General features: G+C 42.2%; 1 protein-coding gene across 7 annotated transcripts in view; it reads left to right on the forward strand.

Moving 5' to 3' along the window:
* CTCF (CCCTC-binding factor) overlaps positions 1-14,261 on the forward strand; it is a 33,504-nt gene that overhangs the window by 13,669 nt on the left and 5,574 nt on the right. For 4 of the 7 annotated variants that reach the window (XM_061375911.1, XM_061375905.1, XM_061375908.1 and 1 more), the window contains 6 exons: positions 6,945-7,737; positions 8,392-8,562; positions 9,609-9,742; positions 11,167-11,287; positions 12,089-12,238; positions 13,716-13,876. In XM_061375911.1, the coding sequence (XP_061231895.1) occupies positions 6,957-7,737; positions 8,392-8,562; positions 9,609-9,742; positions 11,167-11,287; positions 12,089-12,238; positions 13,716-13,876 (1,518 nt within the window). In that variant the 5' untranslated portion in view covers positions 6,945-6,956. The remainder of the gene's footprint in view (positions 1-6,944; positions 7,738-8,391; positions 8,563-9,608; positions 9,743-11,166; positions 11,288-12,088; positions 12,239-13,715; positions 13,877-14,261) is intronic. The other 3 variants (XM_061375913.1, XM_061375909.1, XM_061375912.1) reach the window with 1 other exon arrangement.

The raw sequence follows: 14,261 nt of genomic DNA on the forward strand, positions 1-14,261 counted from the left end.
TCATCTGGAATGAGTTGATCAAGTTTATTCTGGTGAGTGAGTAATTCTATCAGTGTGAAGGAAGGGGAAGGGGAGAGCAGCTCTTTCGGCAGCAGAGCTGTGGTTTCCTGTCTTACAGGGATTAGGAAGCCATTATGGGAGTTGAGAATCTGATCTTGTATCTGGTTGACGCAGGGGAAAGGTGGGTTCCTCTAGATGGCAATTTAGTGTAGGGATCCACTTACAAACTTTGAATCACTCTCTGGAAAGACGTGCTCTTCTCCCTGCCCTATTTAGGAGGAGACACCTCCGGCACAGACACCTTGATTAGGTAATCACCAGCAGGACTTCACTCTTCCCTTCTAGGTTTCTTGCTTTTCCTTTTCCTTACTCTCTCCAAGGTGCAAAAATATTTCTCAGTCCAATTGCATAATAGCACTTTTTTTTGTGGGTTTTTGTTGTTTTTTTTTTTTTTTTTTTTAAAGCTGCAGTAGCTCTTTGTGAACTAGTATATTTGAATTAATTGGTTGGGTTTAGTGCCCATGTTGTAAAGTGGCAAGGAGGAAATGAGGAAAGAGCTGAAGGTGGGCATAGAAGTTACAGCCACTGGATATTGAATTTAATGCAGTTGGCAAATGAAAGCTTTAAGTTTCCAGCATGAGAAGGTTGCTTAATATAAGAAACTTATCCCAGCTTCTTACTTTCTACTCAATCTTTCATGTTTTGCATGTGATAGCACTGAAAATACTGTACTCCAAGTTGTTCACAGGGTGCTACATGTTCCTTTAAGCTTTATAAGCTTTATCAAGTATGTTTCACATTTTTAGGCTTGTATTTAAAATGAAAAACAGGGAAAGTTGGTTCCTAAAGAATTGAACACAAGATTCTTAAGCTTTTGTTACAGCTATTATTTATAATTGGATGCTGTTAGTTATCTGCATTTCTGTGAGCAATTAACAGGAATGGATGAGATTTTAGTATGAAATTTTCCTTTATATAATCTGACTTCTGGACAGCCTGTGGGTCTTTGGTTTCATACACAGCTTGGATCCATCTGAGCTTCTTCTCTTGAGTGTTGTACCATGGATGCAGTACTCCTAGAACCACTTTGAATTCAAAAGCTTTATAGCTGTGTTTGTGAAGTGCTGAGACCAGGGTAGAAAACTCTGCCTGGGGATGCATAGTCCTGCTCAGAGCTCTTCAAGCATCTTCCTACCACTTCCCACATTGTGTCAGGACTTTTTGATTGGAGTGCTGCACCGTGTAGAGAGCTATTGGAATGGTTTTAAACCAAGAGAGTGGACCTTTGAGAAGAGGCCGCACATCCAGCTAGTTCATGTTCTGGATTTGGTACTGCTTCTGATACACCCAGGAGATAAGGAGCAATTGCAGTGAATAGTGAGTAAGAGCAGTGCTGGGAAAGGCTGTACTTAGTGCTTTGTGGTTTATATATGTCTGTTTGCTTTAGAGAAAGCTATATTTGTGCCATGTTCATCTCTTGTCAGGGAAGCCCTGCTGGAGGAGATGGGAAGGCTGCCTACCTTTTAAACTGCTCTGTCTTTGACTGTGCTTAGTTGGGAGGCTGTTCAGAGGAAAAATATGGCTGTCTCTCAGTGGGGAAGGAGAACGGCCAAAGTCTTCTGCAGTAACTTTTCATCTGCTAATGTCCTTAAATACTTAGACATACATACTGACTACAAGAGCGGGGGGCGGGGGGAAGGAAAAAATACCTGTTTGTCCCATTGGATTTTTTTAATCTTTAAGTGTCAGAAATACTGAATAACTGTAGTCTTTTAGGTGAAGTTCTTGCTTGCTCCTCCCTTCAGTTTTCAAAGGTTTATAGGACATGCAGGAGAAACGTAAGTCTCCTATGTTTTAACTCTCCCATATCAATTTTAATAAGTGGCAAATCCAGAAGTGTCAAAGCCATGACAATTTTGGAGTGGGATGTGGACGTGGGTTGACTGAGTACAAAGTTTGAATGTGTTGCAGGATTGCTTTTTGGAGTTCTGTTGTGTTTTTTGTGGAGTTTTTTTTTTTTTTTTGTTTTTTTTGCTTGCACTAATGTAGCTGCTGCTATTTGCATTATTTTATGAATGCCAAAAATTTGATAACATTCGGCTTCACTCTTTCTATTGATTATTTGTTTTTATTTGGTTTCCTCAAGTGAGCTGTACATTACAGCACTAAATCTACTCTTCAATTGCTTTGCATGTCCCACAGTTTTTCGGTGAGGCTGTACTTTGGCAGAAAAATAAACATTTTGCTGTTATTTGGATCATGAGGCTTGATGCAGTTCAGGGTTTGTTTTTGTAACATTGGCTGAGAGGCGGGCAAATGTCTCATAGTGACAGTAGCTTTATAATAAATAACCCAGCTGAAAGAACATGCAGTAGCCATCCTTAATCTATAAACATCCTTCTCTGGGTTTGTACTGTCTGCACTGACGTCTGCAGCAAGTTGTCTTCAGTGCTTCTCCAAGGAAGATCAAAGCTGTTGCAGACTGCAATAATTGAATTCTGTGTCTTGCAGTCTTTTTCTTTTGGTTGTTTGGTTGAGTTTTACCAGCCTTGTTGTACTAGAAGCTTTTTTAAATCTTGCTCCTGAATGTTAAAGAAGCTGAAAACATTCAGGCTGAATGTTCTGCTAGCTTAAGTGTAAGGCTTTTGGAGGGGACCCCGAATGGCAAAATGTGTTGTAGTTGCGCTGCAGTCAGTAGGGCTCTTAGTATTAAGTTGCTTTCTCTCGAGCACCTTTTGACTCCTGTCATTGGCATAAAGTGTCAGTTGTGTCAAATACGCATCCCCTCTTATTTCTACCTGTTTAATTTTTAGATGAGCTGCCTATAAATTATTTGGGAAATCTTAGGTCTGTTGTTAGGACGTAAGAACTTCTTAAGTGGCTTGCTGGATTGTGATGACAGAGCGTTGAGCTGTGACAGTGTTTAGTGACAGTCTCATTTTACTTGATGGAGCACATTGGGCAATCACAGAATCAATGTATCATAAATGTTGTGGGTTGGAAGGGGTCTTAAAGACCATCTAGCTCCAGCCACCTGCCACAGGCATGTGTGTGAAGACTATCTCAAGCTGTTACGTGGGAATTTCGATGGAGATTTCAGTTGTTCGGTCTTTCCTTGGTCACTCTCATTGTAGAAGCTCTTTGTTTTCTTCAGTCTTGATTTACCAAATCATCTTCTGTTAACTTCCTGCTTTGTTTTCCTTTTGAGATTCAGTCATTGTGGAGCTAAGCTGTTGGTAGAAGGTACAGTAACTAGTAGGAAGAGAGCTGAAGATAAAACCCAGAAATAAAAGATTAGGAGAATGGCAGGATACATATGGCGGGATACGCATTTGATTTTTATTCCTAGTGTTCCATGATAATGGTCTTAGTTGTAGGAAACAACATGTCCTCTGAAAAAAAGTTTCCAGTATTTTGGAACTCTGGTGGCTCATTTCTAGGAGTGTAGATCTCTAAAAATTGAGGAAGATCCACTTAAATTAAAATCGGTGAAAATGGAAAATCCTCAGCAAGCTGCAGGATCCTATCCAGTGAGTTGATGGCATCTTCTGGTGACTCTTCCAGGAAAAATAAAACCTTTCCCTATAACCTGCTTCATGAGAAAGGAGGATTAAGGTAAAAAAAAAAACCAACAAAACAAAACACCAGAATCTTTAAAACAGTGATTTAGAAGTGACAGGAGCAGGCAGTGCAGCCCTCACTGCAGCAGGGATGGTGTCTTTTCAGAGAGCTTATTTAGTAGGGAAGGGCCCATGCTTTTTGCCAAGCTCTTTTTCCTGTCAAGTTTAGAAGCCATCCTGTGTTTCCCAGTTGTAGCCAGAAAATCCACACTTTCTTGGGAAGAAATCTTGGCAGCTCGGCATGAGTTTTGAGCTGGCCAAGACATCTGTCAAGATTCCTGTATAATTTCTGTGTCCTTATGATACATCATTAATGTAACTTAGAGAGGTTTGTAGTTTTCTTCAAAATACTGCGACATTTGCCTTAGTGGCAGGAGCCTGGTTTTAAAACAGTAATTTTCATATTAATTTACTGAAAGGAACAGCCTGTAGTGCATAGCTTGGAGAAAATGCTTGTCCATGTGCTGAAATTTGGAGTACTGGAAGTGTGAATCAGAATGAACCAGGGGGAATGTTAATAGGAAGTGGCAGGAGGCTGTGATGTGGAAGGACGCCCAAGCTTAGCTAGATCTGAGCTTTGGGTCTGGCCTTCGCAGAAGGATGTGGTGAGGACAAGAAGAAACAGCCTCAAGCTGCACCAGGGAAGGTTTAGACTGGAGATAAGGAACAGTTTCTTCACTGTCGTCAGGCACTGGAACAGGCTGCCCAGAACAGTGGTGGAGTCACTGTCCCTGAAAATGTTAACACAGTGTGTAGGCAAGCCCTTCAGTGACATGGTTGAGTGGTGGCCTTGCAGTGCTGGAGTAATGGTTGGCCTTGATGATCTTAGAGGTCTTTTCCAGCCTGGTTCATTCTGTGATTCTTTGGGCAGTGATGTGTAGATTCTCTAGAGTAAGAGGCAAGTGTTCCTGAGATCAGAGAGGGAGCTGGAAGAAATAGAGGTGTCTTAGTTTCTTTACTGAATGCTTGTAAGAGTCCTCTCACTTCCACACACATGTTCACCTCCATTGTGAGCATCCTTTAAATGAAGACTTGCCTGCAGACGTTTCTTTGATATTGGTGCAAGCCTGCATTCCTTGGCTGGCAAACTTCTCTCACAGCAGAGCTGCATGCTGTAGTCTTCAGGTGAGTGACCCATTTTTGGTGAACACAGGATTTGCTGGTGTGCAAGTGTCAGATGATGCCTTCCTGCTGACTCCACTGGAGTGGCTTTTGCAGGTAGAGGACACTGGCAAATCTTGGCCTGCTGGTTGACTTTTGGGTGAACGTAGGCTCATTACCAACTTTGATATAGGCAATAGATGTGAAGGTCCTTATGAGAGCCCACCTCTGCTCAGACCTGCCTATGCTTGTGTGAAGGATGCTGATCTCTCTTCTGCTACAAGGCACCAAAATGGATGCCAAAAGGCTCTGCAGATGGGATTTTGCTGTTTTTCCCTTTCCGCCTTAAATCTTTTGTTATTACTCCTACAGCTATTTACTATATTCTTATTTTATTTATTTCTGTCCTTCCTTTTCCTATTCAGAGACTTGGTCACCTGACAACCCTTTTCTTTCTCTTTGAAAGTATTTGAGATAATTGAAATACAGTTTGCTCTGATTGCAATTGTTGTAGGCCAAAGACCAGCTCTCTGTTTGGATCACCTGCTGGCTAGTGTCAAGTAGTTACATCATCGTGTGTTCTTAAGCTGTTTGTCCATATGGATTTGCTCTGACTTGACAAGCTGATGGGTGGTGAAGGGATGGAGAGGCTGGATCCCTGCAGGGAGTGCACATGGAACCGTATGTCGGTATTTCTGGGTATCTGGTGCCCTCTGGAGACTGCTGCTGCCCACAACAGGATGAGTCGAGACAATACTGGAGTAGATGTCCCTAGTCTAAGCAGGCTGCAGAAGAGTGAGCTGTAGTGGTGTCACTACAGAAGTGCTGGGCACTAGAAGAGGCAGTAAAGCAAGGACTCTAAAAATAGTCACAATTACAGGTCTTGTAATTGTGATGAAGACTGACGCTGTGTTTCATGTTCGTGTATTACAAGCTTGTGTGCATCTGAAATGAGAATGCAAGGTGAAGTGTAGATATTTGAAAGTCGTATGTTGTGAGATACAAATGTTGATGTCCCAAGACAAGTTCAACAGATTCCTTTAGCTGGTCCGAGAGGCCAGTCATTTTCCAGTGGGAAAGTATGGAAGGCTCTTACCAAATCGGGAATGGGGATCAGAATTTTATCGCAACCTTTGTAAGGAAACTAATTTTTGTTACTTGCTTCAACAGTAAAATTGATCTTTAAATTTTAACACTTAAGTGAGGGTTATAATAAGTTGTACCTTAATGCAGGGAATATATTTGATATGGTGGTGGAATCTGCTTTCATTTTTCCCAAGTAAACCACCTGAAACAGAGGTAGACTTATGAAATGCTCCTTTACTATAATCTTTCTTACTTTAATTTGGGGGGAGAGGGGAAGATAGCTGCTGCATCATAATTTCTTATTTGTATGATTACTCTTGAAACAAACTTCCTGCTGAATGAAAACACAGGAGTTTCATATTTTACCCTGACTGCAGAGAATAATGCTGGATGAGGAGGAAAAAAACCTCAACCTTATGCTTGTGTGCACCAAAATGCTTAGCCTCAGTACTGTCAGTTTGTGACTACATACAGATTTTGCCCAGGTATCATGATAAATCATTGAGTCCACAGCTGAGTCCACATCGTTTAAATTGAAGTAAAATTTTACCTGAGCCTTCTCTGCCTGTTGCAGCTCGCTCGGCCTGAAGAGGGCATCGTGCAGCATCCTCTGCTCTGGTGCTCAGTTCTGTGCTCAATGCTTTGTGCTTTTTCTTCCTGAAAAAGTTCTGCAGTTCTTGCCTGTCATGCTTTCTTTAAGGTTGGCTTTTTTACTTATAAAAGTATGTTATTTTTGTGCCTTTAAAATTTACAGCCAGAGACTACCTCTGATATTGCTAAGCTGTGTGAAGTGACAAGATCAGTAAGGAATGATACTGTTGTACCTCTTGCTTGTGGGATTTGTGGTCTTTGGGAAATTGGAACATACATATCAATTTCTTTTCCTTGTTTTCCTTCCTTTCCAAGAAACTGGCACAGTTTTCTCACTCCAGGCAGCATTCTGTGATTGCCATGGTTCCCAGTGCTCATAGGCTTGTTGAGACTCTAGTTCTCAAATCCCTCTTCTGCATATGATGACAACACAATGCTGCTGTTGAAGTCATTGCTTTCAGTTAGGCTGCTTGTCCCTCTGTAGGGTCTACGCAGTTGTTGAACTCTACTGGGTGGTGTGTGGCATTCATTCTCTTGTTTTTACAGCAGGAAGTTGAAATGGAAGGTGAGGCAGTCGAAGCTATCGTGGAGGAGTCAGAAACTTTTATTAAAGGGAAAGAGAGAAAAACCTATCAAAGACGCCGTGAAGGTGGGCAAGAGGACGATGCTTGTCACATACCACCAAACCAAGCAGATGGGGGTGAAGTAGTGCAGGATGTCAACAGTGGTGTGCAGATGGTGATGATGGAGCAGCTGGATCCAACTCTTCTTCAGATGAAGACTGAAGTAATGGAAGGTGCAGTGCCTCAAGAAACGGAGGCCACAGTGGATGACACACAGATCATAACACTTCAGGTTGTTAATATGGAAGAGCAGCCCATAAACCTTGGGGAGCTTCAGCTGGTCCAAGTACCTGTACCAGTGACTGTACCTGTTGCCACTACGTCTGTGGAAGAACTTCAGGGAGCTTATGAAAACGAGGTTTCCAAAGGAGGCCTGCAAGAGGGAGAGCCCATGATATGTCACACCCTCCCTTTACCAGAAGGCTTCCAAGTAGTGAAAGTGGGTGCAAATGGTGAGGTGGAGACACTGGAACAAGGCGAACTTCAGCCACAAGAAGATCCCAATTGGCAAAAAGATCCAGACTACCAGCCACCAGCCAAAAAAACAAAGAAAAACAAAAAGAGTAAGCTTCGCTACACTGAGGAAGGCAAAGATGTGGATGTCTCCGTGTATGACTTTGAAGAGGAGCAGCAGGAGGGTTTGTTGTCTGAGGTCAATGCAGAAAAGGTGGTGGGCAATATGAAGCCGCCTAAACCAACAAAAATTAAAAAGAAAGGTAAGCTCCCTTTCTGCAAACGGATTTTGAAAATGTGTTTGTTGTGGTGGGACCTTGCAGGATGATTGAAGTGACTGAGTAGGTGCAAGTGGGAGGAAAGCCCAGTGACACTTAGTCTTTATACTGTAGCACTCGGCTCTCTTTTTTCTCCCATCTCCTCCATCTAGGCTGTAAAGGAGCTCAATTTTCTCAAGCAGGATGCTGTGGCACTTGTATTCCCATAGGACCGCAATTGAAAAGGGTTTTCTCTTTGCTGCAGTACCTATGTAAGAGTTTTTGTACATGTGGTTTACATCAGGAACCAACAGTATAAATAGTTCTGTGGGGCTTTTCTTAATCAATTGCTGGGGAAGGTAAGATAGTGCAAAATGCAGCAATAGGTATGTTTGACTTTTCTTAAAGCTGTAAGTTAAGGAACCCTTTTTAGAGCAGAGAGAGAACACTGAGTGCTGGCATGCATACTGATGAAAATTGAAGCCAAGCCAACCATAGGCAATGACTGTTCTGAAGGATAAGCAGTTGGATTTAATGGTACATGCTGGTTTCTTGTGGTAGTGACACCTCCAAGAATATTTTATTTTCCCCGCTGATCTCTTGTGTTACGCAGTAGTCCACAGTACTGTCAAGAGTAAAGATTATTTCCTTCATGACTAGGTGTAAAGAAGACATTCCAGTGTGAATTGTGCAGTTACACTTGTCCGCGTCGTTCCAACTTGGACCGCCACATGAAAAGCCACACTGATGAAAGACCACATAAGTGCCATCTGTGTGGCAGGGCTTTCCGGACAGTCACATTGCTGAGGAACCACCTCAACACTCACACAGGTACTCCTACTTTTGCACACTTTGTTTCTCTAGGATCTGCTCTGTCATTAGAACAGAGTGAAAACCAGGATGGATCTGTCTCAAATCCAGTTCCTCTCATGGAACAGGCTGAAAAGGAAGCAACCATAGAACAGCTTGGGTTGGAAAGGACCTTAAGCTCATCCAGTTCCAACCCCCTGCCACAGGCAGGGACACCTTCCACTAGAGCAGGTTGCTCCAAGCCCTGTCCAGCCTTGCCTTGAGCACTGACAGGGATAGAGCAGCTTCCTTGTGCAGCCTGTTCCATGTCTCACCACTCTCACAGTAAAGAATTTCTTCCTTATATCCAACCTAAATCTCCCCTGTTTAAGTTGGAACCCACTGCCCCTTGTCCTGTCACTACAGTCACTGACAAAGAGGACCATGCAGTGCTGTTGTTTGTTTCTTATACAAATGAAGTTGTATTCTGCCTAGCTAGGTCACGTGCAGAATTTGTCTAGTATACAAGTATAAAACTGATCATGAGCGTGGTCAGACATCACCTGAAGTTGTAGAGATGTTCCATTTGTCCTGGGTATTAGTACTTGTGTTATGAGCTTTGTGTTGCTGCTGCTTGCAGAAAAGTAAGATGAGAATAAGACTGGAGCTAGACATAAAGGAATTGAAAATAAAAATAAACCTCTTAACCCCAAGGAGTGGATTAGAAACTGGACCAGTAAAACTTATGACTAGGAACTGTAGCACATTTCTGTTGCTTCTTACTAAAGCTTCTGGCCTAAAACTACAGGTAATTGAACTGTAATTACACTTAAGGTGGTTGTGACCTTTCTGTTGAAAGAAAAGCGTAATCCATATCCCTCAGTTTTTTCTGCGTACTTATGTCTAACTAGGTGGATTGAAATTTATGAATCACCAAGTGACAGAAAAATAAGGGAGCTTTTCCTCACTGAAAGGGTATAATGCCCTAATATCTTCAATCCAGTACTTAAAATATGGCACAGTTTGGGATTGTTTTTTTCCTTTTATCACTCAATGTCGCTGTCTCTTCTTTTGCTGCAAACCATTAGGTACTCGCCCTCATAAGTGCCCAGACTGTGATATGGCCTTTGTGACCAGTGGAGAGTTGGTTCGGCATCGCCGCTACAAACATACCCATGAGAAACCATTCAAATGTTCAATGTGTGATTATGCTAGTGTGGAGGTATGTTGGTTGCTACAGCACTGAAGGCTTCCTTGGAGGCTTCAAAGCTTGTTCACCATCTGTTAGACACTGTGTTCTTAGCCATTTTTTCTTTGCTGCTTTGCTCAGAAGGCTCTGAGCAAAAGAACTTGTAAATCAGGTCTGCTCTTGGAAGCCAGTGGTGGGGTTTCCTCAGTTAATGATAAAACAGTTTGAGAGCATTTAAACACAGAAATCCTGGGTTATACCCATTTTCTCCTCGTAGAGAATAGTTGTCGTTGTTTCTTAGATTACTTGGCCTTTAAGGTGATTGCAGGAATTGTTATGTGCTCTGTGCTGAAGCAGGCAGCCATCTCCTGCATCTGAGTGCTTTCAGACTAGAGGTGAACCCTTCCACTTTAGAAATACGCCTTTTGCACGTAGTGTATTTATGTCAGTAAGGTGACTGTAGCCAAAGCCAACAAGCATTTGCCTCAATGTTGGTGAAAAGTAGCTTTGCTAATACTGGGTGATTGTCACATTTACTCTCAGTGAAGCTTCCTTGAAAATCACGTGTTCCTTGAAAGCTACTAATGCTTGCCTCTGTGCAGGATTGTGTCTTAAGGACAACTTTTATACTGTGATAGCAAATTTGAGCAAGATGATGAGCAACATAATTTAAAAAGAAAAAGGAATGTCTGCAGTGGAAGAGAGCTGCAGTTGGAGAGCTGGGAGCAGGGGCTTTTTTTCCTACCCACACTGTGGCTGCATTGCTGTAATTCTAAGCCCTGTGTTTTGAATGCTGAATAAATTATGTTGTTGTGGTTTAACCAAGTAGGCCCTTATGCGAGCTCATGCTGTGTTTTGTAGACAGAGGTTGGTGGTTAGCAACCTCTGTTGGAGGTCAGGCTGGAGCAGAGATTGCATTAACATTTGTGTTCAGCTGCATTTGTACCTTATAAATAAAAGCAAAAGAGGAAAGGAATTAAGTCATTTTGTTGATTGCAGAACTAGGTTTTTGTTCTTCTGGGTAACAAAAGGATTTATCAGGTTTTTCAAAGCAACTGGAGAGGACCCAGTGAAGCACCTGTGGAGAAAAATAATCCTGTGCAGGGCACACTGATCCCCACAATGTTCCATGGGGTCCTGCTTTTTCTCAGAACACTTTCTTGTTTCTCTCCGGGATGCATTCTAATTTTAACATGTTTTAAAATGCTGAGATGCTTGATAACAAAACTCTAAATTGGGCTGCACTGAGTGTGAGGCAGGCATCAAACAAGGCTCAGAATGAGGTTGGGAGGTGGAGTTGTCAAGGGTGAGTGGCTCTGCAGTGTGAGAGTGGCATTGAAGTGTTTGGTTTAGTGACAAGGTAAAACCAGATTGCCTTACCTCTTGACTGATTTCTGGTATTGTGGTGATCTGACCTGCTCCTCTCTGCTAACTTCAGTCTTATTCTTGACTTCCAGGTTAGCAAATTGAAACGCCACATCCGCTCTCACACCGGAGAGCGTCCGTTCCAGTGCAGCTTGTGCAGCTATGCCAGCAGGGATACCTACAAACTGAAGAGGCACATGAGGACCCACTCTGGTATTAATGTCCTGGGATTTTAGTATCAATGCTGAAGCTGTGTACAATATGTGCTAATGCTTAAACAGCAAAAGAAATGCTATTTGGTAGTTTAATATAAAAACTTTTTAGAGTCTGCAGCTGAACAGTATGCACTGTGATTTGTAAGCACTAGTAAATTCATAACCTGCACTGAGAAATGAGCTTAGAGGACTCTGATTTCTGAGTTTGATTGTGAGGTGGTAAAATACAGGCACTTCTGGTAGGAACAGAAGAAACTTTTATTACCAGTGTTTAGCTTCCAGCAGAATATTATAGCCATTTGCAGTTTCATCTTGAGTGTACTTGCAAAAGCATCTCATGTGTGTTAGTAAAGACCTGAACTTTACCTTCAATAAATATAAGGATGGTTTTAGCACAGAATGCTACTGGAATGCCACATTAACTAAATCACTAAAATTGAAGGGAGGGGTGAGGAGGAAATGCCCTTGCATGTATACATGAGCATTCAGAACCTCCACCTCCAAAAAACTTTGATTCCACTTGTGTCTTCTGGCAGCATGCTTGTAGGTCTTAATGCATTTCTGAGACTAAAGGGTAATAATTTAACTCATTTGCTTAAAGACTGAACTCAGGTCTCTTTGCAGAAAGGAGCATGCTGGAGCTAAAACCTCTAGAGAAAGACACATCATTGAGCTCTTTTCTAGTGTTACTATTTCTATCAATTAGCTGTTTGTTCTGAGTTCTGGGAGGTTGTTTTGTTCGGGGCTTCCTGGTGAGATTTCTCTTTAATAAAAGTACTTGTCCTATTTTTTCGTGAAGGAGAGAAGCCATATGAATGTTACATCTGCCATGCTCGCTTCACTCAGAGTGGGACCATGAAGATGCACATTTTGCAGAAGCACACGGAGAATGTGGCCAAATTTCACTGTCCTCACTGTGATACTGTTATAGCGAGAAAGAGTGACTTGGGTATGTATCTCACAGAAGTGGTTCCAGAATTACAGCTCACATAACCCAACTGCTGTCTCTTGTAACCTAATACTTGTGGTAACTGTACAATGTGAAGCTCAGGCTTAGATATGTGGCTGGTAATACAGCCTCTTAGCTAGCTTGCAATAGTTGCTGCAAACTAAGAACTTTCCATTTCTTCTAATTACTTGAAAATATAGCATGTTTTCCAAGCATACAAGGCAAGCTACTGTTTTCAGCCCATAGGTGCAAGGCATTTATTGAACTTGGACTGAGATGACAATTGCATATGGATTGGGGTCTCAATAACCATAGAATCATAGAAAGGGTTAGGGTTGGAAAGGGCCTTAAAGGTCATGTAGTGACCTCCTGCACATTGGAGGCCATTAAGTTTCATGCAGAGATATTTTCATGAAGCTAAAAGGTTTGAATTCGACCAAATAGTTAATTTTTTCCAGGATGTGGAGCTGTGTGCCACAGAGTAAGAGAAACTGAGTTGCCGCAACAGCCCTGAGCCCTTGCAGTAGGAAGGTCTTGATCTAGTGAGCAGTACCCAGTATGATTCCACCAGGAAAGCTCTCATGTTCTACAAGAAGATGAAAATAATATCATGCCCAGAGCAGCTGAGGAGAAGGAAGAAGCCACAGTTTGGCAGAACTGTGAACAGAATATCACCCAAGTAAGAAGTCAGGGTCCCTTCCAGTAAAGGCAAATGGAAATTGCAGTTTTTGAGGATGGCAGTCAGTTGATGTCAGGAGCAAATATGCTGATTTACAACAGAGAAAAACTGATGCTAGCTATGATTTTTTTTCTTCTAATAATGCTTTAATGTAAGCTAGCTTGTGCAGCTGCGGTATGCTCTCAGTTGGAGGATTTTAAAGAAATCACTAAAACCTCCGTTGGGAATTACCTGCTGGTATCCCTGTTGCCTTCTAGCCCTGTCACTATGACTTCTGATCCTGCAGGAAATCCTGCTTTCCCCATTGTATTACCTGGTCTCTGGCTGTATCCAAGCTATCCTGAGTAGTCTTAAACATAGATGAGGCCCTTAGTGACATGGTATAGTGGTGGACTTGGCAGTGCTGGCATAAAGGTTGGACTTGATGATTTTGAAGGTCTTTTCCAACCTGGTTCATTCTCTGATTCTGTAACAGTCCACAAGACACTGTAGTCTGACAATAACATGTTATCAAAAGCAAGTGTATTGTACCCACAGAGTTTGTGACTAATAACCAAATCTAGAGTCCTGTGGAAAACCTTAATGGAGTTTTCCTGCAAACCATTTCAGTTTAGAAATTGTATTCGTTGCTCTTAACTACAAGTCTTTTAGGTCTGTAGTTGCATTCTAAATTAACTATTTCACTTTTTTGGCTTGAGCTCGAGGTGTGTGGAGGGATGATCCCAGAGGGTACTTTAGGCTAATCTTGCCTGCTTGGGAAGCCGTGGTGGTTAAAGCCTCTGATTTGTATGCTCTCAGGTGTCCACTTGCGAAAGCAGCATTCCTACATTGAGCAGGGCAAGAAGTGTCGCTACTGCGACGCAGTATTCCATGAGCGATATGCCCTCATACAGCATCAGAAGTCTCACAAGAATGAGAAGCGCTTCAAATGTGACCAGTGCGATTATGCATGCAGACAGGTAAGCTGGTGGGACTGGTGTTGGAACAGGAGCTGAAAATAGGAGGTGGAGACCTTGGCTGTTAAGTTCGACAAGCTGTCAAGATCAAATCAGCTCTCTAAACCTGTGTGAAGGAAAGTTCAGTGGTATTTGCTTCTTGATGTAGTGCTCCCCTGTAGAGAAGTATCTCCTAAGCCACAACCTTGATTTACCTGTTGAAAAAGGGGTAAGAGTCTCGATAGGATGGAAGTAGCTAGTACAAAATACGCCATCAGTAAAGATGTTCTCACATTCCCGTGGAACCATCCTTTCCTTGATATTGAGGAAAACGTTTTGGCCTCCTTTAAGCTGAAAACTTGCTCTTCTGTATCCACGTCTTGAATTCTTACGCTACTTATCCCATTTT

This window comes from Neopsephotus bourkii, unplaced genomic scaffold (genome assembly GCF_033783945.1).
Source record: "Neopsephotus bourkii isolate Nb327-2 ecotype Australia unplaced genomic scaffold, CSIRO-AGI_Nbou_v1 NB_1680, whole genome shotgun sequence".
In the NCBI taxonomy this organism is placed as follows: domain Eukaryota; kingdom Metazoa; phylum Chordata; class Aves; order Psittaciformes; family Psittacidae; genus Neopsephotus; species Neopsephotus bourkii.